Here is a 25,529-nt window from a genome sequence, read left to right as displayed (position 1 = left end):
AAATCTGAATTATCCGCGCCGTTGATCTCGATAATTATATTAATTCAAATGTAACGCAACTGATTATGTTGCGAATAAAAAAAACAAACACTATCTCTTTTAAAACGATCCGAATGCCTGTTTTTGAAAAAAATCAACCCGAACAGCTAAAGTAAAACGAATTGCGTAATGAGAATTCAAGGGAAAAAAATGTGCTGAAACAAAATCCCTGGTACTAAGGAAAAAAAGGTCTTTCAGTGAAAGTGACTGAATAAATGTTTATAAATTATTGAATAGAAGATAGGTATTAGTCACACCATTATTAATATTTAATTACTGAATATTATATAGGTTATAACCTTACTTATATGACTGATTAATAGTATAGATATTTAAAATCAAGTGTTATGTAATGGTCATTTAATAAATTTTAAAAAATCAATCTTTATATTTTAATGTTAAAATTAAATATTGAGTAGGTAACGAATAACATTTAACTTACTATTATATTCAAGTTACATCAACTAAAAATTGTCTCTGTTGTGGCTTATTTTTATCAGCTATTCTTGCAATCTTGCTATCCTTATTCCTACACTATCCGCGTATACACTTATTGTAAAAAAAATCATGTTCCTACAGACTGTGTATATCTCACTTTCCCACATAGAAAAGAAATATTTATATATTATATTATCATTTTCAATAAGTAACAATAATATTTTTTTTCGTAAAATTGTAAATATTATTACTAGAAGTTATTTTTATAAATCTTACCAGTGAAATTATATAAACAATAAAAATTACTACCTAGGCACTTTTAACTTAAAACATTAGTTAAATATTAATTCGGTATTTTAATACTCCATCGTATAAAAATGTTGTACATAAATATAAAACATAGGTATTTCAAATTTTCGATAAGCTAAAAAAATTATTAAATAATAGTTAACGAAACGGTTAATTATTACTACACCGATTTTTCATACAATCAAAAACCGGAAATATTTATTTTGTCACAAATCTGGGACTAAAGTTCTTTTAATCTTTTTTTCCACCGTCCTCATTTACCCGAGTTATAAAACAACAATTATAATTATTAATGTGGTATAATATAAAAAATGTATTAATGTAATGTCTTTATAAAATTGAATGGACCAATTAGCATTTAGCTTATTGTTGAGTCAAATTGTTAGTGATTTTGAATCGGTTCATGCAATCTGGCATAAATATAAAAAATACCTAATAAAGCTTTGTATATTATATTATAATAGCATATAATAATAATTAATAAACATAATAGTAAAAAGTTTAAAATTTACGAATAATGTAGGCACCTTTTCAATAAAATAAAAATAACTAAAACCATAATTTTTCATTTAAGTACCTAATTTAGTAAAAATTTGTACTTGGAATGACTGCTTAACGAAATTGTACATAATATGCTTTTTGGATGATATTTGTAGAAATATCGTGAAAAACTTATGCGGACTTTTTTTGTATTATATTTTCAAGCCATTTTATGCACAAACAAAAATATTATAACTACATCGAATAACGTGAAACCAAAGAAAATACTAAAAAAATTATATCAAGCTTATAAAGATGAACATTTTGTAAAGATTTCAAGTCTCTTTTAAACTATAAAAAAAAACAAAATCGAATTTCTTGAAAAACAGGTTTCTATAAATATTACAGTTTTTAATGTATTTTTTTTTTTTTAATAGTTGTGTTTGAGCAAAAAGTAAAAACACAATTATTATTTATTACTAATATAATTAGACGTAATACAATGAAGTGTGCGTGCTCGAATGCGAGCTACTACAATACATTTTTCACAAATCGCACACGTAACAAGTGAGTAACAACACTAATAACTATTGCATTTCGCAATAATGATCCAAGGAATCTTTCCCCTCCTTCACATTAAAAATTGCTTTTATTATATTCACTCACTCGCAACTCTACGGCAATAATATTATGTATTGGCTTTGGCATTGCCGATAAACTCTTTAAAAAATACCCACTTTCCATTATTTTGTTTACCACTCGTCATTGGTAATATTAAATATTTCTCAACACAAAATTATACTTACTGGTAACAGTAATATATTTAATTATAACACAAAATTTAGATTAATACTCAAATAAGTAAGTAGGTATATATTTTGAATAATATAAGTATAATATTATAATAGGTTATTAAAATAAAAATACTTAATGCACCTATAATATTATTAAATCTATTAATTTCATTTTACGATGATACATTTTTTTTGTGTCTACATTTTTTATTTGCAATAACTGTTGTTTAATGTTTTTTGCTAAATTTCTCAATATTTACATAGCTATGTAACGTTCGTTGAATATTTGTATTAATCTACTATTACTTTATTTACATTATTCTTTTATTATTTTCATAAGAAAAAAACTGTATCTATCGCAGACGTTATAGGGACCTCACAATAAAAATCTAGAGTAGATATAATAATAAACATTAGGCAAACGCAAACTAAACATTATCAAATATCATTCTATTACCTGTAGGCTATAATATAAACTGATAGTACGATTCTAGGCCTCAGAAAATCAAAAGCATTCCACCAAACAACAATATTCATTATAATTTATATCACTTATTAACCCTCCAGATAATCCAGTGCTTTTAAATTAGACATCGATAACGGAACGAGAGTCCGCCAGGGTGTATACGAATAAACGAAAGTGATGATGTGGTTTATATAGTAATTCAATTTTAAAGTAGGTATATAGTACCATAGGCGGAGATCCTGTGAAATATTGAGGAGGCTCAAATATTTGATATCAAACCTACCCGTGGGGCGTTGCCTCCACACCCCCAACAAACTAATTTTTACATTAAATAACTCATAAAAATTGTTCTCGTTATCACAATAACTTAATTAATTATAAACATAAAAAAAAGAATAATTAATAAAATACTATTACCATTTTTAACATATTTTTTTATTATTCTATTAAATGTTTTGTTAAAATCATTTGAAATAGCTTCATTACTTAAAGCTTTAGTCTTATCTTTTCAATATATTATATTGAAAGTTCATTATTTTTTTTTTTTTTTTTGATGTATAGATGTTCTTATCCATGTTTTTATTTTCCTCACAGCAGAAAAATTTCTTTCGCACGTAGCAGAACAAGTAAGTTGTATAATTTTATAAAGATTAGGAAATACTTGAGGTGAAATATTCTTTTTAATATCTTCATATATAATTGTAAGATAATGATAAAAATTCTACAAACTGTACAAAATTACGGTATTGTTTGTTTAATATTTTTAAAGGGGCTTTAACTTCAAATTATTTTTTTTGGGGGGGGGATAAGCCCCCCGTAAGCCCCCCCCCGATCTCTGCCTATTCATAGTACATACCTACAACTTAAAAATTTCACAAAATATTTATATTAACATTTTATAGACATGTTATTATAATTTTCGAAATATTTTGGCTCTGTTAGCTATTTATAAGTATTTAAAATGTTCGACATTATTAAAAAAATATATATATAAAATAGTTTTACATAGTATTTGTTCACACAGAAGTTAAAAACATCTTAATAAATTACATAGTCTCTTTTTTTTTTTATAAAAATTTTAAGAAAATGTAATAAAGTATAATGATGATTTTTGTTATTTTGTTATAACTCGAATTCAAAAATTATTAACTTTAGGGACTTGCAACTTTTTACAATTACGTTTATTATTATTTTTATATAAAATAAAATTATTCAATAGTTGGACGAAATATTGACTTATACGTAATAAGTTATTAACAATAATATGATAATGGATTTATTTCATAATATAACTTTTGTAGTTTTGTCATAATTTAGTTCAACAAATTGAACATAATTAAATACGTATTACTAATTGAAAAATAAATACCTATTAAATTTATTACAATATAGCAGTAGTATAAATAAATCATAAAATATCTTTAGAAATAAAAACTTACACACTATCTAGTATTTCAGCTCAAAATCCTTTTTTGTATGCAATGATTTCATTCAGATTTAATTAAAAATGGATACATTCATTTGTAGTTATTCTACTATTTCTAACAGTAGTTCCTCGGCTTTATTAATTTATTATGAAATATTTTTTGAATACAAGTTTTTCATATATATATAAATATAAAAAATTGCATTTGGTTTTACTTTCATGACATTATAATGCCTATATAGTATATATAGAGTCCACATATACTTGTAGCCTAATATAAGTTAAAAGAATTTTCACTGATTACAAAATATACTATAGTATTTATAAGTTACATATTATAGGATTTTTCCATCAGAACCTATTTCCCGGCTATATTTTTCAATACCTAATAAACTCATAAATAATATGAGGTGATGGCTATATCGTTGTTTTATTATTATGTTTTCCCTGTTTTCATCAGACCTCAACACCATCTAAATTCTATTATCACTCATTATAGTTATATAAGCTTAACCATAGATCACACACATAAATTTAAAGACATCCCGGGCGATTGTGAATTATCTGATTATCTACCCCGGCATCCAAATTAGTAAACTTAATTTTAGACAGAATATTCTTTTAATAATATTTTCATGCGTAATCAGCAAATATAATTATAATTTATAACATATATTTTATTGTATAATTGGACATTTGTTAATTGTTTTTACTTCTCTAATTGACAAATATGAACGACTGTGGCATGCTGATGTAATTACTAATTTGTTTAATTAAAAAAATATATATATATTATTAATAATGCGGACGTTCAGCACTTACCTACCTATAATATATATTTATATATAAACAAAAAAAAATCATAACTTAAGAATATACATATGTGTATAATATAATATTATGTATATTATGCCATATATGATATATTTTAGGTTCCAGCATATTATTGATCGTATGGTGAAATTGTAAAATACTCAATTTCTGAGTTTAGAATTAAAATTACAAATTTTATCTTCAAAACCAGAAAAAAAATTACATTTTTAATGTACTTACATTATATTGTAATCTTTAAACATTTAAAAATTGTTCAAAAGTTATGTATAAGTGTCAAATAATTATATGAAATCTAAAATAATATTTATGCACATTATAAATGATCAAACTTTAATTTATGATCTGCTAGAAATTTTATCAAAATTATATGAAACTATAAAATGTATATAATTATAAGTAAAAACTAATAGTCCACGTTTTCTTTTTAAAGTTTTAATATGTGTTTTTTAGACAGCTTGCAGCACAAAGCCAACTGTTGACTTTAGTATTTATCTGTTGTGTATCAGCGCAGGCGTACCTATAAAGCTATAATACATATACATCATACGTATTATTGTTATATACTTAAATATTATATGATATGAATATATCCACTAGAACGTCATAGTTTAGCACGAATCAATAAAGTCTCGTTTTTTTTACCGGAAATTACTTTGAAATCATAATAATAATTCATTTTGAATTTTTATACTCGAAAATAAAGTTAATTTTATAGATAATATTTAATACAATAATATTGTATAAAAATGTATAATACATTATATATATATATATATATATATATATATTAATAATGATAAATAATGTAAAAATGAAAGAATAAGAAAAATTATATGTTAAATAGTTAAATATATCTAAAAACTCGAATAACGAAAGGTCTGAGTGATTATTCTATACACTTATTATAAGTACTGGAGAATATATATATAATAACTTATACCAGATACAAATATTAAATTCACGTTATTGCCTTCCTTCTAATCTTCAGAGGGCCCTCAAGGTCGTGTATTCGAAAATTTGATCAAGTAATACACCGTTTAATAAAATGTATACATAAGCTGTAATATAAATGTGAAATATATAATAATTATGTATATTACCTGGCTTTCATATATATATATATATTCTGCTGTAGTAGGAACTAGGATAACACAAATTAAGAACTCTAAACACGCGAATCCAAATAAATATATCACTTAAGCTCGTTAAAAAGAGAGATTTAGTTGTTATTCGCAAGATTCAGTGTTGAGAGATATTGTCAATACATGGATGGTTTGCATGGTTTGCATTCGTGAAAAAGATAACACGGTCGGCACGACCAGAGATTACTTGGTGATTTTATCAAAAGCTTCTACGTTTTCAAGAAACTAGCTTTCTCTTTGATGGCAGAGACCCTTATTCGGCCACCCCTTGTCTCTGGCACGTAAGAATAAATAACATCTTGCGCTTCATTATTACAAATATATTTGTAAGCTTCTATAAACTGAAAGATGTAGAATGATATGTGATGAAAATTTTTATTGGGAGTAGGTACCCAATGGCTAATCGTTATCTGAGTGCGACCACCAGATCGTTATTTATTTATTATTTGTAAACTGTTATGCAATAACAGTATATACAATAATATGTGAATATATCATTAAAATAATATGTATCATAATATATATAGTATTATATCTTACCTACCAATGCTCAACTATATTTATCACATTATCGAGAATAAATTATTACTATACCTACCGGTAACCACAAGCCCGTAATCGATTTTTTTACTGCGAAAATTTGTTTAAGTATTTTATTATATAAGATTAACTATCAAAATAAATATTTTTGATCACCTATTTTGCTAAATTTTGAGTTATTATTATCTATTATATTAAATATTATAATAAATAATATTTGAATATTTATTATTTATATATAATCAGAAACATAATAAAACCATAATTCTTGACTTGCCGACTACTATGTCAAAATGACGAATTTACCGATTAAAATGAACGAGGTATCTGGAGGGGGGGGTGTAACACCTCCCCACGTTCCCTCTAAATCCGGCTCTGGTACCATCTATTGCACCAAGAATGTTTGATATATCAGCAATCTAAAATAAAATGCATTTAAATTGTAATGATTACTCTTGGAATATTTATATTTAAGATTAAATATTATACACCATAACATTTTTTCAGATTTTTTAGATCCTGAGTAGAGCGTTGAATGTATTATTTTTACAATAATATGTGATTCAAAATTAAACAAATAAATAATAAATAATAATATTATAATTCATTCACTTGTGTGAAATTCCGCCACAAAAAATTAATCTCCAAAACGATTATACATATTACATAATATCATTATCAAAATAAATACAGTACATATTTGAAAATAAGTTAAATTTTTAAAAAAGGGTGGGAAAGTGGGTATCGCTCTGCTGTATAGTAGAGGTGGAGAGTAGGTCACTATAATGGATGTGTTAAATTTGAATTCCATGCCAGGTATCATATTATATGAAATGATCCTGAACGGAGATGATTTGTCAGTCTAGAATATATTATATTATAACCTATATTTAAATTGTAATATATCGTTATTCGATTTCGTAAAAAATTAAACTACATACGCTCATAACTTTTTTTTTATATTGATGCTAGAATTTTTTTTTTACAGTTATTGAAGAAAAAGTTATGGAGAACCTTGTATTAGATTTTTTAACCTTAGTCACAACAGTTTTATGAATTTTCAATTTCAAAATTCCTTGCAAATTTTCACGATTTTGACATGTTTAGTAAATATTTGAACTTTAAATGCTTATAAACAAATATTGTGACTAACGATGTTTGATTTTTTTTTTACTATGATAAGTACAACTCATAACAAACCTTATATTAAATTTTAAAGATTTTTTAAAACGTCAAAATTTTTTTATCGACATTTAAAAAAAAACCAGATAAATCAAAAATTTCAATTGTTAATAAATAGCTTAAAAAAGTCGTTAAAAATTTAACCGTAAATAAATAACCCTAATATAAACATTTGGTGTTAATTTCAAGTATTTATACAGTGATTCGTTTTTGAGTTACAGCAAATTAAAAATATCGATTTTATCAAAACAGGTGATACGTAAAAATTCCCGTTTTTCGTTACTTTTTTATGGTTTTTCCTGACGGTTTTGAAACTACTGGAAGTTTTTTACTTTTGACCCCCCGAAAGTACCAACTAGGTTCACTTTCCTTTTCAAAGAGGGGCTGAAGTTAAAAAGCAAAGCACTATTCCAAAACCTGATGACAGAAACACACACAAACAAAACAACATACATCATTGTAAAATCAATTCATTCATCACTGTTCAGAATCTAATTTATAATAATTATAGCTACATATTATTTTATTCTGATTGAGGTAGAGCTGAAGTCGGAACGGCGGCGTATGTTTTACGTGCAAAAGTGTCTAGATTAATACAACAATTTCAATCGTTAAATGTAATGTTTTTTAATTTTATTTTTACACAACCATAAGCGTTTTTTTTTGTATTTATGACACTGGTGTGATTATAATTTTGATACACTTTTCAATTTTTTTATAGTACCTAGATAAAACTATTATAGTCAATTTCGTAAAATTTGGTTTGCATGGAAGTCGCTAACTCAATAGTTTTACTAAATTATAAAATTATAATTTTTAATATGTGTGCAACAACAAGATATATTAAATTTTAAATCACACCATCTTCTTAAGCATATAAATTATAAATATACATGGGATTTTGAAAAAAAAATTCTGAAATACTATTTTAAGTTATTAAAATCATTGTGTACATCAAACTACTTTTACACGTAAAACATAGGCTGGTGCTCAGTCTATGGGCTGCTATTCAGTACTGTATTTATTGTTTTATACCTAACCTTAAAATTTATGAATTAATCCCAAAGTTTTTTACAAATAAGACCATTACAGTCCACCCTCTTTACTTTTGAAATTATAAAAAAAAATATCATAATATAATGATCATACTAATAACATAATACAGTATAGAACAGATAATACAACATTAAAAAAAATATATCATTACCTATAAATAACTGAAGTATAGATCTTATATTTATCTAGTTTTCTTTTCTCTAATTGACATTCTAACTACTATATCATCACCGTTTCCCTTTGTTCTTAAGTCCTGTTCAACGTTCTCTTTCTCTGTCTCTACTTTAAATTCAGTCTTTTTTGGCTGATCTAAATGTCTTTTTGTCATGTGACATTGCATATCACTGACATTGTATGTCACTGGACTAACTTGATCTGTTATTGTGGCTCTTTTCCTATTCATTATTGTTCTTACTTTTTTTATAACATTTGGCCTATAACTTCTTCTCCTATTTTAAACGTTTGTTCTCTATTTTCTTTGTCTTACTAACGTTTTTTTTTTAAAACATTATGTGGTGCATTTGGTGTTATTCTATCTAATCCCGTGTATAGTTCCCTACCTAAATGTAATCTAGCAGAACTTACTCCTGTTTTACTATGTGCACAGCTTGGGCGTGATCGTGGTGTTTCCAGATCACGTTATGTGCTCTTTGTTTTGGGATCACTACGGGTATATCGTTTCTTACATTAACGCGCTACAAGTCGCCAGTAAATATAAACGCGTTATCCATTACTTTTTCGGCGACGTTTTGTGTATTGCGTTTTGTGTTTATACTGAATTGTATCCTTAGGATTTTTTAAAGTTACACGAATTGTGTCCCCCAATTTTTTTTGAGTTGCACACAAGTTTAGTCTAACTAATACGTATAAGTAAAAATTAAAAATAAATACACAAATATACATTTATACAATTATTATTATCATTTTATACAATTTAAACTATAAACTATATATAGTACATATACATTTTAATATTTTATAATATATTCACATATACGTATTAATTAGAATACACATTTTAATTTTTAATTATACAATTTTTATTATTTTATTCTTATTATATACTATATATTTTAAAATACATATACAAAGAGGGGAATAAACAATGTTCGGCGGAATCGATACAAACCTTTTTCCTAAACAGGTAGTTTCGGCGGAATCAATAATTCTCCAAACCAATATTTTAAATGCTGTGAACAAGTAAGTTACTAGCTTCTAATAAAATATAATATATAAATTAAATTATGGGTGGAAAATTCCCAAATGCAGGTAGCAATTTCGTCTCCACCCCCCTTTAACAAATTTCATTATATTTTAAATACCACTTTTCAACTATACAGATATTTTAATTCTACCTTTATACTAGTCCACAGAATAGATATATATATATATATAATAAATTATAGGCAAATAACAGTATGATATTATGATTAATTAATAAGCAAACCAAAAAAAAAATATATAGGGCCATAGAAGTTATAATAATAATAATAATAATAAATTAATAAACTAATATCAAAAATCATTTTGATACTAAAAATTGTAAAATTCGTTTTATAATAAATTGAAATCCACATTTTAAAAACAATTATTTTGGACATAAGTTTGTGCCGTCTTTCTGGTCCTGTGAAAAAATAAAGTTGGGGTACGCTAAAAAATAAATACATAGTAGGGGAGCTCCGTCCACCTACGCCCCCGAATTCGAGCGCTGGTTTTAAATGTACCTATATTTGATTCCAGTACTGAAAAAATATTTTTATTAAGTAGCGGTTATGGTATTATAATATTATAATAGAATGTTTTCAAATGCATGCATAATATAATATCTATAATGACTTATGCATTACTCACTCTAGTAAAGAAATTTCCTCGATTTATTATAACGTAGGTATATAGACATAGGTGATTGGTCATAGTGTTATAGTCTGACGCGTTGACTCGTAAAATTGGTTCATAAAATATCATAACAATTTATATTATTCTACTCGTGTTGTTGGAACGAAAAACTAAAAAATATTCCTCGTGACGTTTACCTTACAACAATATTATGCGTCTTAACACTATATAATAAAATATACCTTCCGCTCACTGTGAAATTATTCTGAGTGTATTGATTTTTGTCCCGCGCGAGTTTCCGAGAATCCGTCCGCGTATTATGTACACATTATTATACATTTTGTTATTTGTATACACTTATTTTATACGGCGTAAGCAAATATTATAACAATGTACCCGCGTTTTTCGGACGAGCTCAAACGACGGTTCTCTGTTTGTACTAGACACTCGTGTATAGATTATAATAAAGACGCAATGTATATACTTTATATAGTCTGACAGTATTCTCGGCGTAAAAGATCTTTAATGAAATTTAAGCATTAATCCTAAAATCGCGTGTTATGGTTTATGCGTGTATACTATCAGTTTCGAATAAAAATAAAACTGAATTTAAATAAACATAAAATTGCATTAAATTTTGTCGATTAGTTCCTAGTCACGTTCACGGTGTTTTTGATATCGCAGCCTTCCGGCCTCGCAGGGTTATAATATGCGTTTATGCGGTTTTTATAATGTTTAAGCCTATTATAGCTTTATGATCTGAACGTCTATAACTCGTCTTTATAAATAGGTAATTGTTGTATTTTTGTTTTTTCGTATAATAGAAGTCAAACTGTTTTAATGAGATGACCCGCACATTATCTTGGGTACACTTACTGATTAAAGTTTTGTTTTTATTATTTTAGTTAGAATTTCGACAACAAAGGTTATTACTTATTACATACGTATTATATCGTATTATATAGTTTCATATTTATACAATAAGTACGTATTTTAGTTACCTATTTACATTTAGTTTTATTTACATACTTTTTTATTTTTGTTGATAACTAGACTTTCAACAATTATTGAAACAGACCATATCTATTTACTAATTATTATTTTTTTTTTTTTTTAGCACATATGGTTTTGTTGGTGGTGATTATAGTCTAAAGATAACCCCAAACTGCTATGGATCAGTTTTTTTCTTCTTATGGCAGTACATATCAATATTTCTACAATGATAAACCCATACTTATGTTTTTTGCATGTAATTATTTTATTCTAAATAGTTCGCATAAACTACAATTTTTTTCCATAATGATTAATACGTTTTACTTTCCTTAAGCCGTTATAATTTATTATTTATAAATAGAGACCATATATGGCTTACATTGAAATGTAATATTATTTTATCGGTTTATTGGTATATATGTATGTAGCAATATAATATTGCGACAACTCGCAACCCACTGGTTTATAAATTATAACTATGTATTTATGTATATATTTGGTATTGGAGATATCAGATGTACATATATCGTTAACAGTTTGTTTATACATTTAAAAACAGTATACATTTGTAATTAATTTATTAACGATATTAAGTTTATTTAACAAGATACTTTTATACATCATTATTTGAGTTTTTAAATTATTGTTTTCCTAAATTATTATCTTGTTGGTATTATAATATTTTATATTATTTATATTATTAAGTAAATGCATAAAAAAAGGAGTTGTTTTGTTTTTTATTACCTAATATGTTTTTTTTGAAAAATGTTGAGTATCGTTAAAGATTTATAGATATTTATCCATATTATAATTATTTATGGATTACATAAAGTTACATAAACATGGTATTTTTAGTGAACACACGTTATTGGCAGCAACAATGAATTTGATGGTGGTGAAGATGAGTCGAGGTCTGCGTTTAAACGATCAATAATTTAATTTTTTTAATTGGTTTTAATAAGTTTTATGTTAATATGAACCATATAGCAGGAGATTCATATTGAGGCGTTTCCTTTGGTAATAGTATTTTATAATTTAGTGCTCTATTTGTATCCATATTTTGTATAATATGTGGATTTATATTGATGTAATGATTAGTTCACATATAATAATATGGAAACTATTACATTTTTAATAAACTTATGGAATGCAAAACTGATTATCAATTCAGATAGAGTGTGCAAATTAACATGATATTTTACTGCTATATAGTGTAACTGAATTGGTTTATCAACAGGGCTATAAATTTAACCATCTTTCAAATGTATCAATAGATTTTATTTAGAATTCAAAACAATAGTAATTTTTTATTGTAGCTTAAATTATTAAGCTAATAGGTGAGCGGAGTAGAGTGGTACGGTAATACTCCACAAAATGCTGGTCTTATACTACTCCGCTCTTCGGTTACTTTTTATGAATTGAAATACTCCAAAAAATATTCCGCTTCAGAATATGAAATTAAATACGCATTTTGTCGTTAAAAAATTATAACGATAAAAAACATTAAAATCTATGTATTTTAAAAAATGTTGTTTTATTTTGACTGGAAATTAAGTAAGAACGTTAGTAGATTTTGAAATAAAGAGGGTTTTTCGATAAAATAATCACCCAATATGCTTTTTAATTTAAAATAAATTAACATAATTTATCAAAGATTGTTAATAGATAAAATTTTAGTGCATATAAAGTAATAAATGCTACAGTTAAAAAAAAATTAAATTTAAATAATATGAGTAAATTTAGTTTCAAATCGTTTTTAATTTAATAAAAACCATATACCTAATTAAAAAAGACCAATACCTAGTCATAACTTATTACCAATCATAAAATATGGTATACAGTAAAGTATATAACTACTATAAACTATTATGTATTAGTATATTAATTTGATATAGTTTTGGAAATACTTACAATTTCGACCTAAATAGAAACTAAAACACAAAACATGGATATTACGGAGTGATTATATTTTAATATTTATTGAATATCAATAATATCATTAATTGTTGAAACTTAAACTTTAAACTTTTGCACTAAATAATAGTACCACGTAATTCTACATAATATTACATTTTATTGTACGTTTATTATGTTTTTTGGTATGTCTAAACACGATTTAACGACTATGTTGCCGACCATCTGGTGGATTTGATTGTCGACGACACACAAGTTGGCGAAAATCGTTAACTTATCCAATACGTAGGGGTTCTGCAACCAATAATCATACATAAATGTTATTTATTATTTGATGGTTAATACACTGTTATTATTCAAGTGTATGAGCAAATAAAATAAAGTAAATACGTGTTAGTTATGTCGGATTTATCAAAACCTGTTTGGATATTGACATCAAGTAAATTTTACACGTTTTAGTTTTAGCTGTTTAAAACTCTACGACGTAAAATCATAATAATAAGATATAATTGTATACTTTACACACAGTACCTGAGGCAATGAAAAGCAGCTCTCGGTGATTTGGTTCAAAACGTTTCTGTAGCATGGGAACATGGACAAATTCAGCTGTAGATAGTTAGGTTCATCGTAGTCACCGATTTTGCTCTTGATGTCCGGCCTTGCCTTCACCACTTCCGAGTAAATGTTTTGGAACACAGAGTCTATGACGGATCTCATCTAAAACACGATTTTAGATACGTACAAAAACACATTATATTCGTCTTCTAGTCGATGAACACTTGGCGGTAGTCAAGAGAATAAGAATTTTGAAATTTTCCAGAAAGTCTCTTCGAGAAATCCCAATTAACTGCGGAAAATTCATCATTCCTACAATATCCGCAGTTGGGTTCTCCGTTTTATTTCTGTAAACTTTCTGTAAACTTTCATACTTTTAGCGAGCAAATGCTTATTGACCCACGAAATACCTTTATTATTGTCTGTAAACAGTCTTAATGTGTTGGCGGTTCAAAAATATTTATTATTAATATTACCTTGTTATTTTTACGTAATTCTGCTGACAATTTGAGAGTTTCTGGAAGCGACAACTTATCGTGCGCCAATTGATATTGTACTTCACTTCCGTATACATCTCGACTGGATGTTGTGGTCTATAATATATTGAGAACCATGTGCATTGTAGTTTTTTTCTATTACGTAATAATGATTGTAGTGCAAATAATAAGATGGTATTTTACTTTTATATTGATTTCGTTCGATTTTTGTACAGTCGGCGAGACATATCCATCATTTCCATGATAACCAATAAACGAGGAAAGTTTATCGCTTCCGGTATCAAAATCTCCGTACATCATGACATTACTTTTGGTTACGTTAGTTCTGACCTCCCTAAAGTCGTTGAAAATAGACCGTTTCCTTGCTGTCTGTTTGCACGTTGGCTGAATATAAATGAAAACGTTTAAATAAATATATTACATTTTCACGTTTACAATGCTATATTATACATACTAAAAGTTAAAATAAATAACATTTCTTCAAAAATTACCAGAAATCAATAATTTAATGTATCCATAATTTATTCACTGAATTAAAACAAAATAACAATTGATTTTGATTAACAAGTGTTGTAAACGACAGATTTCTGGGCTGGTATTATATATAATTACAATCGTAGATATAGAAAATCGTGTACAGTTAAAAAAAAAAATACTTTTTTTGATGAATTATCTGTAACCAATGTCCAGTTTACAGAATGCGTAATAGCTACATAATATTATTTGAGTATTTCTCTTAACCCAAATAGGTGATACACATCTATAATTATGAAACAATATAAACCTAAGTTACTGCGTGTGTAATCGAATCTATAAGTATGTATCGTCTAAAGTTGTTAAGTGCATTGCTTAAATAGTGGTGCAGTTTATTCAAAACTATTATCTATGTATAACAAGAACGCATACCACATCTAAGTCTTCCATCCACGTGACACTGAACAAATCTCCGAGACATGTCCTGTACGGACCCGATTCAGATCTACAGTAGCAACCGTATGAACTTTCTCTTGGTCCTGATGCGGTTATTGCCAAAACTAGTTACAAAATATAGATATAAGTTAAATGTATTAATATTTTTATTTTAATATCGTATTTATCATAATAATATCTTTATCACAGCTTATAATAGTTGCGTATACCTATGTTGGTTAGAAATATTGTAGTAGATACCTATATAAATATAATGGATAAGTATTATAGATATATATAAATATATATATATCACATGCATTTGATTACATTATCCAATTTATCCATTTCACGAACTGAATAACATTTCATAAAATAGACAATTTCATCAAGCGGATACAACATAATATACATTTTATCATATGTATTAACTGATCTTTTTTTTATTATAGTGTATCGATAACAAGAAACCACACGGTCAAAACATTAATATTGTATTTACTATTTATAATTTATATTTTTACTGTATCCAGTTATACCTATTATGTGAAGATAATATTTAAAAAAATATATTTACGTAAACACGCTTGAAAGATAATTTATTTTTCTAATCTAAAATTTTTTACAATATGATAAATTATCATTATTTCTCATATAAAATTTACGTAAAAAAAAGATTTTTTACAGTAAAAAGTATATGCTCTATAAGGTATCTTTTAAAGGTATAGAAAGGATTTGAGCAATGTTTATGTACCTATTGTAAATGTTTTCTAATTTTAAACTTACTGTTTGTGTCTTCACTAAGTATACCATCAAACATAGATCCAGCTTTACATGCTTCAATGTACAACAACATCTATTTACGGTCATTTTATAATCCAAAAATATTATCAAAAATATTCAATTTTAGTTATTAATATTATAAATATTGTAGTTAGAGGACGCTACACATTTGTTTTTTAAAGTTAAAAACATGGGAAATTTTAATAAATTTAATATTTTCAGTTGTTATTAGTTAGTAAGTATACTTTCAAAATTAGATCAAAGTACTCTAAATTAACTATTAACTGTAATAAGTATACTTAAATAAATACAAACTGTAAAGCTATAAGCCTATAACCATTGTTAGTTGTTCTACGTGATTCCAAAATGATTTAGAAAATATGACCAAGACGAGAAACCAAGACGAGAAACCAAGAATCAACTAAGAAATCATATTTTCACCATAAACAAAAGCATTATTATTGTTCAAAGTTTTTTTTTTTTTTTTGATATCACGTTTGCAAAAAAAAAAATATTTAAATCTGATATACAATAAAAAAATAAATTTTAATACACTAATAATTGTTTTAGTATTACTGATCTCGAATAAATGAAAATTATATTGTTTGGCCAAAGTTTTTCAATTTTTGAAGGTAATTATTTGATTGGTTTTTTTAACCTAAGCTATAGGCCAAATAGAATTTTACCATGTGAAATTATTTAAAAAAAAAATATCTTATAGATTTGCAGCGTCCTCTTGACAACGAAATTTTACCTTGTTATAATTCCCATTTCCATACATAGAATTAAATGCATCGTTTAGTTCATCGGCATACAAATAATCATTTGGGAAACATAAGAGTCCAGTCGAACCATGATCAACATAGTTAATGAAAATCTTATCGAATCGTCCTCTTTATACAAACAATTAAACAAAAAAATATAATTTATAAAAAATATATGTTCATAAGGTTTGAGTACTTAATTATTATATTTGACTACAACACGAGTGACTTGACTTAGAAATGTACTATTAAATCGTATTGAATAATTGAATAGAAAAAGCTGAAACTATTTTATTATTTTTATTTTCCATTGAAGATTTTTGCAATAAATTAAAATATGTCTTTAACAATCATTTTTACTATAGTTTTATATAAAAATATATATCTCGCCGTATGCATTATTATGCCGTTATGACAAAAATGCAACTTTTCTTAATTTTAATTCAGGACGTAATAGGTACAAACATTTAAAAAAAGTTTACTGTTTAAACGTTAAAAATGTTGATTTTATGTAGTTGTTGTGATTTTTAACATACCCTTTTACAACTTTGCCAGTTCCAATGGATCGCATGCCTTCACTGTCACCAGTGATAATTTTTAAGAAATTTGATTTGTTTACGTCCTAGTAAAACAATAGAAAACATCACGTAATTAAATATCAAAATAGTAGTTCAAATTAAGTATAAATATAATAAAATATTGTGTTTTTAATTAATAAATTTTCACCGTTTAAATATTATAAAAATTAACTTACTATTTGAAATATTTTCCACAAAATACAAACAATTTAAAATTATTAATAGTAATGCGATATGCAAGTATAAAATATAACGATACCACATATTATTACTATTCCATGATTGTCATAAAATATTATAATAAACCGATGACTCACAAATCAATAAAAATAAATAGCCATCGAGATGCTCTCAGTTTTGTAAAAATTGTAAAGTACGATATACGAGTATACTATCTATGTAAACTCAATGGTGTAAAACACTTTTTATACAAAAAAAAAAGCCATGTAATTTCGGAAGCTGTCTCTACTCCGTATTTTCGTCAATTATTTGTTTCTACATTTATACACATTAATAACAATGTTTATAATTTACCTATTTTATATAATTAAAAATGTTCTGATCATAGAATCATATCATAAGGTGTGTGTATCAAAATATTGAAATCAATTTTATGTGTACGACTATCAGTATTATCACAATGCGTTTATAAGTATACACATTGTACCAGTACCGGCAGTACCCCCATTATTAATTAGAAATGTATTTGTATTTGTACAAGTTCAAAATTTTCTTACTTTTCCTTTGTAGTCGATTACAACTCCTTGGTAAACGTCAGTGCCGTTTGGCTTGTTAATAATCTTCCCAGGCGTAGGATTCCTTTCATTAAGACGTATCATAAACAGATTATTATAAACAATTAGGTACAATCGTGGATAATATTATTATACTATGATATATTAATATGTGAATAACTTTTTATATACACGGTATAAATAAAATATGAAACTGATTAAGTCAACAATATTAATTGTTATAAAAGGAAAAAAGTACCTATCGTCTTAAATAATAAAAAATAGTAAAGTACCTTGTCATTATCGCCATATTATATAGCGGCGATAGGTTCATAGCATAAAATGTGGATATAATAATAGCTTGAAATTAAACAAAATGTTGAATGAATTATAATAAAATAATTTTAATTGTTATTCTTTGTTTAAATACTAATCTATATAAATTCGTACAAATTTAAAATGTCTAAAAAAAATTGTGCTTATTTTATTATTATTATTATTTTTTTAGAATTAAATATTTATGATAAACCTTGTATTAAAATATTAAAACTGTGCTATAAATTTTGAATATTATTAACATTTTTTACTACAAAATAATTACAAATTTTCAAAATTTTAATTAAATATCAATAATATATTGTAATTTGTATAAGTATTGTAAAATCATTTTTTCTTTAGTTTTTTATTATCACCAAATACAATTCAAAATATTGTTTTATGCGTTATAGTAAGTTGTATCAGATAGATCATGGTCATTAACAGAAATACTAGGTCAATTTTATATGTTTAACTTTTTTGTTTGTGACATAGGCGTCATTATTAATAGTTTTAATTAATTATTAATTAGTATTTATGTTGTGATAATATTTTCATCGTTGGTAAATTATTTTAAGTTTGTTTACGAATGAGATTTATAAAAATTTACCTTCCTATATCAAGACGCATGTTAAATTTTTGATATTTTTAAGTAATTATGTAAGAAAGGTTGTTATTGCACACGATAGTACAGCAACTATATGACCTCATATGATTTTATATTTTATAATATTTATTATTGTCTTAAAATATACATTCAAAAATACATATTATATATTTATAATATCTGGTTTTGTTTTATTTCTAAATATTAATATTTTTGTTCGTATTTTTGAATCATTATTTAAATATTATTTGCGTTGTAGAACGAATATTGCACCTATATAAGTCATATTGTTAATCGGTTACTATTAAAACTATTATAGATCATGGCGATTGTGTGAAAAAATTATACATGAATTCAATTTTAACGAATGTCAAATAGTCCAAATTAACAATGCACTAGATATTGGTGTTTTTTATTTTAAAATTAAATTATTTAGAATTAATTATAAAATGTACAAAATTAATAAGTATTTACCTTGAATTATATGCAATGTCATCCACCATCATTGTTATGATATTTTCTTCTGGTATTCCGTTACTTTTAATTATTTGGTATGCATGGCATATGTCCGCCTATAGAGTAATATTTATTGTAATAATAATTAACTTAAACACGCAAATTTATTTAAACACAAAATATGTAAAATTCAATAATAATTTAAGTTAGAAATGAACTATAAGCTAATGGTCCATTCTCAATTAAAGTATAAAGGTGTGCAAGTGGCTCAGGAGCGCACCCAGGATATATATATATTTTTTTTGGGGGGGGAGGGGCTAAATTAAAATCATTTTAAAATATTAGTAGTATTTATAATAATATAAACAGAGGTGTCTCCCGGGGCCCGGAATGACAGGTATAAATATATAATATTATGTTATACCTATAATGTTTCAATTTTGTTAATTGATAATTTTTTATATAATAATTTAAAGTCAATATATCTAATAAAATTATCAAAATACTTGGGGATAGCCATTTTAGGGCGGGGGCTAAAGCCCATTAGCCACCCACTTGGGTGCGCCCTTGAAGTGGCTACTGCTTTGCTACACGTTTTGTGTCAAGAGGGTCATAGTGATAAATGCGCTTAATTTAAATTTAATGTTACATCATTGTATACGAAAAATGATTCTGAGCGAAGATGTTCTATCAGCCTATATAACTAAGTTTATTTCATGTTATGTTTTGACATTCTGAACTGAGCGATGAATGTATTGATTTTACAATAAGTATTTTGTTTGGTGTGTATTATATGTATTATACGACAAGTAGTCGGTAAAATGCTTTGATTTTCACTTTGAGTGTGATTTCTACAGAAAATTGAGTCTGTTTTGAACTTTGGAGAGATAATACAATTCCAAGTATTTTTCAAAATAATCGTGAACAAATTAACGAAAAACGGGAAGTTTCAACATAATCGATGTGGTTTTTTTTTACGTAATTCAAAAACTAACAACCGCTTGTATTATTATTTTCAATATTTTAACTCTTTTTGAGCTAATTATAAGCATGAAAAATTTTTATTTTGTTTTTTTAAATTTCAATAAAAAGGTATTGTGTCAAAATTCTCAAAAACTTAATACAAGATCCCATATAAGTTGTTGTTATATCTGTATAGCATAAAAAACACATAGCCACACTTTTATTTTATACCCATTTGATATTCAAATTTTTACAAAATTCGGTAAAATCAAAAAAATTTATGAACTAGAAATAATTTTTTTTAGTAAAAAAATTATAAAATTTCAAATTTTATAGCTTAAGTATGAAAATTTAATAAAATTTTCTTCATAAATAGTTTGTATAAAAATAAAAATCTAAAAATATTCAAACATAATATTATTTTTGTATGTATTATACGTAAATTAAATTTGGACGAAATGACTTATTTTTACAATGTTAATTATTTTGTTATATTTCAAAAACATTATTTGTGGTGACTTAAAACAATTTTATGCATATTATGAATTTTATACTATACACAATTCAATTTTTAGAATGAGATGATTAATTTTAAGATATCTTTTTATATTACGGACTTATTCACCCTGTTTTACGGTGTTTACGGTAAAATAAATTACTTTAATAGCTATATCAAAAAACATACCTATTAAAGCTATACATATACTTTAGTCTGAATAGCCTATAATTTATGTATATTCTCTGTTTAGAGTCATTTTTCGTATGCAATGATATATCATTGAATTCTATTTAACAAATCCAATAAAATTACCCATTCTACAACTTATGTACCTACAGTGGATAGGTACTACGAACTTACTTATTAGTGCCTACCTTTTTTTTATTATTGTTAACATTTTAAATTTACATTACGTATCGATTTGAGGGTTCTGTAAATTTAAATATATATTATGCGTATAGTTTCTAATATTTAATTTTGTTGAATTTTAATATGTTTACTATGATACAATTACCTTCTTTTAATATGATATAATAAAAATATACTAACTATTTTCTTATGTGTATTTCTTGGTACTGCTAAGGAATTTATTTTACTCTTATATAATCAAGCGTTCAAGCTCCAACTTAGCTGGGGGGGCAGAGAGGCATGAAACAAATATTTTAATATTTTAATTTAAAAATATTTTAAGGAGTATGCCTACTTTTGAGGAATATGTATGAACTTTAGAATGTAAAACATGTAACTATGTTAAATACGTGAATTTGATCTTCAAACGCTCATAAATAATATTCGCGTCATTTTCCGATAACTTTTCTTTTATCATATGTAAATAACTAATGAAAAACCTTGTTAAATATTTTCAAATCTTCAATATAAAATCAAAAATTTTACAAATTTCTAATTAAAATATAATTTTTTAGATTTTACGAATTTCGTCAAAATTCTAAATTTAAACGCTTATAAAAAATTATTATTGTAACTAAATATTTTCAATATTTTTTAATAAGTAAATTAAAAACATATAACAAACTTTGCCTTCAATTTTTAAGCTTTTTGATTAAGTAACATATTTTTATCGATATTTATTAAAAAGAAACTTTAAAAAATGTAAAATTACACGTATCTATAAATAGTTCAAAAAGATTTAAAAATTTTAAATGTTTTAAGAATTATAGTATATTTAACATGAAATTTGAGTCAAAATTTCAAGTATCTACATTTTCATTTCTGACTTAATATTTTTACATAAAAAGAAACCAAAATCAATTTTGTTAAATAGTGATTTCGCGTAAAAATGTCTGTTTATCTCGTTAATTTTGAAAAGTACTTACTTGGAATTGTTGACCTCTCTAATATACAAATTAGATTTGATTTGCTATTAGAAATTAAAGCATTTCAAACAATTTAGGTATGATGGTGTATAGGTACATACAAAAAAAAAACACTCATTATTTTAAAATCAATTCATCCATTGCTCCGTTCATAAACTAAACTAAATTATACTTAGATTGATTAAATAAAATTATATTCAAAAGTTAAATTCTTGTAATACCTACTTATAAACCTACTACATAAGATTACACGGAGTTACATACAGAATGTACATATATGTATACGCTGTAATTTTATTCCACTATAGTTGTAATAGGGCTGTGAATTTAATGCACTAAAAAACCTTTAAAAATACATTTGAAATGGCGAAAATTATGGTATAAAATGCACATAAAATGGTTTTTAATATAACATTTATATTGATATTAGTATATTATATGGATAAAAATGTATTTATTTAATAAAAAAATATATATCTATAAAAAAAGTTGATTTTATTTGAATTTTGATTTTGAAGTTGATTGATTCTTTAATAATGCTATTCGCCTGAAACGGCGAAACATTTTTTTAAAAGGTTTATAAAGATGTTAATTGACGAAATTTAATAATAAATACTGGAAAATGAACTTTAAAAGGAAGATATGACCTAAAAAATTAAAAACGTAAAAAAATGCAATTTTGTTATTGCATAATTCAAATTATTTACTAACAAAGCTACGTTTCACAATTACCAAAAAGAAATGCACTTTCCTACAAATTCACAGCCCTAGTTGTAATGTTTATCATTAATTTTTGTTTACTATTACTCGTATATTATTATATTATGATACTCGGTGAAAATGTGTGTCGGTCGAAGGTTTAGAGATCGATAAGTCATAATCGAATTATTTTTACTTGGAAATATATATGGTCAAAATATTTTGTGGTCAAATGGGATTTTTTGGTCGAAGTAAAATATTAAGATTAATAACACCACATTCAAGTTTGTATGAAATTAATATTATGATTTATCATTATTTAAACCATAAATTTTATTATTGTTTATTGTAGAAATTTATAAATTAATCAAAACTTTGTTGTCTATTCAAAATGAGACCAAAGTAAAAATTAAGATATTACTATAACGAAAACTAAAATACCATTCCACAATACACATTTAAAAGAAGTGCAACAAAAACTCTAAGATAATCCAGTTTATGATTTATTTGTGTAAGAGGAATATCTCAAAATTAATTTTATTTTTTATTATATAACAAATAATAATATATAACTATGAATTATTATTTTTTTTAAACTTTAAACTTAACATTTTTTTACATTTATATATTTTTCGACCACAATATATTTCATTTATATAACATTTCAATAATTTAAATTTTTGATATAATAATTTTCGATCAAAAATTGGTTTAACTAGACAACACTTCTATTATTTTTTTTAGATCACTAGATTTTCAATCTGATCACCAATACAATTAAATGGTGATATAATTTATAATCAAAGAAAGCCTGATTTACGGAACCTCGTTATTACGATCAAGCATATTATTATATTTCTCTATTGGCACCAGGACAAAAAATACGCATCAAAAAATTAATGGAAACACTGTATGAATATTCACATTTAGATTGAAGAGGCATCCCAGTAAACCAATAATAAATTTCATAAAAAAATGCTGAATTCTGTCAAATAATTTAATGAACATTTCCCTAGTAAATCAACGTATAGCTAAAAATATAAATAGATAAACGTAATGTAATGCAATTAATGTAAATTGTAATTGCTAATAACCGGCTATCTAATGTATTATTGAATGACTTAAATATTTCTTTTAAACCTGATGTCTGTAATTGTTCCATCCTTCTGAACCAGCTACCAAAACTATCCACTTCTTCCCTCCAATAAAATTATCTTCGTTTGTTAGCTCCGGTATATTATGTTCAGCAAAAGATCCAACAGCGAATAGCGCTAATGCAATCAAATGGAAAACTCCTGTAATATCAAAGCGGTTAAAATATTAAAAAATATAAATGTAAGTGTAAACTAATCTATGACAATTATAATTAATCATCACAGATTGAATATTGAAATTAAGTATATTTCATTTTTTGTACGTGCCATACGTATATTGTGTTTTCTATACACATAATAATGTTGAATATATTATACAATATTATTAACGATAAAACTTAAATACTGAGTCATTTTCTTTTCATATTCTCTGAAATTTAAATAAATAATTGTCTGATTTAAACATTGTTATAACAAATGGAAAGAAGAATAGAATAATAAACTAATGGAAAGTGTAAATATTGTTAATACAATTGAAAATATCTTAAGTCTTAACAAATATTCCTGTTGCAAATGGAAAAAAAGGAAGAGTATATAATAATATATATTATACTATGTATTCGTATAAAATATTCTTTATTAAAACATATTATGCATAACCAATATATACCGTATCGTTGCAGACGTGCTTTGAGCTTTTCAAAGTTTCAAACTTATTGAACTTTGAAATTCGATTCAAGCGATAAATCCTAAATAAAACTTACCCATTTTTTATGGTCTTAGTTGGTTATTCCGATTCCTATAACTAGAAATAACAAACCTCTATAGTAATAATATGCAGTTATATCTATAATACTTTACACACTTCTACGTTCAACTTAATAGCGTTGGACCATATTATATAGACAATTTATTTGCTTATCGATTGTGTGATTAAACTCCAAGTGATACTTCTTAAAAATGTTTAATTATTATAAGTATTTCAATGTAGAAACAATGACCGCATTATATTTTATGGAAATTTAATACTTGAAAAACCCCTTTTGAGAGTTCGCTAAATAATAATTTATTTATTTTATTGTTGAAACTTGTGCTTTGCTTTGAAGTACATCATCAATAAATTATTATATATTTTATAATCTAATAATATTGATAATTTTTTTTTCAAATCACATATACACCGAATAAATATATATTATAATACACAAATATTAAACATTGCATAACACATAGTTATGTAAGTAATTTTATTAGTTTATCTGATAAATATCTAAAATTTAAGTCTATACCCAA

General features: G+C 25.2%; 1 protein-coding gene across 1 annotated transcript; it reads right to left on the bottom strand.

Annotated features, from left to right (window-relative positions):
• Positions 1 to 13,481: 13,481 nt before the first annotated feature.
• On the bottom strand, positions 13,482 to 25,153 carry LOC113559403 (legumain-like). Its single transcript, XM_026965207.1, has 12 exons — positions 25,001 to 25,153; positions 24,283 to 24,437; positions 19,666 to 19,763; positions 18,273 to 18,354; positions 17,494 to 17,579; positions 16,948 to 17,086; positions 16,197 to 16,266; positions 15,408 to 15,535; positions 14,685 to 14,885; positions 14,481 to 14,597; positions 13,981 to 14,166; positions 13,482 to 13,743 (listed from the first exon to the last, which is right to left on the bottom strand). Exons 1-12 carry the CDS (start codon positions 25,002 to 25,004, stop codon positions 13,609 to 13,611), a joined length of 1,401 nt encoding a protein of 466 aa, XP_026821008.1. The 5' UTR covers positions 25,005 to 25,153; the 3' UTR covers positions 13,482 to 13,608.
• Positions 25,154 to 25,529: the final 376 nt, after the last annotated feature.

This window comes from Rhopalosiphum maidis, chromosome 3 (assembly GCF_003676215.2).
Source record: "Rhopalosiphum maidis isolate BTI-1 chromosome 3, ASM367621v3, whole genome shotgun sequence".
Taxonomy (NCBI): Eukaryota; Metazoa; Arthropoda; class Insecta; order Hemiptera; family Aphididae; genus Rhopalosiphum; species Rhopalosiphum maidis.
The sequence above is the reverse complement of the archived record's forward strand: the minus strand, read 5'-3'. Positions and strand labels throughout refer to the sequence as shown.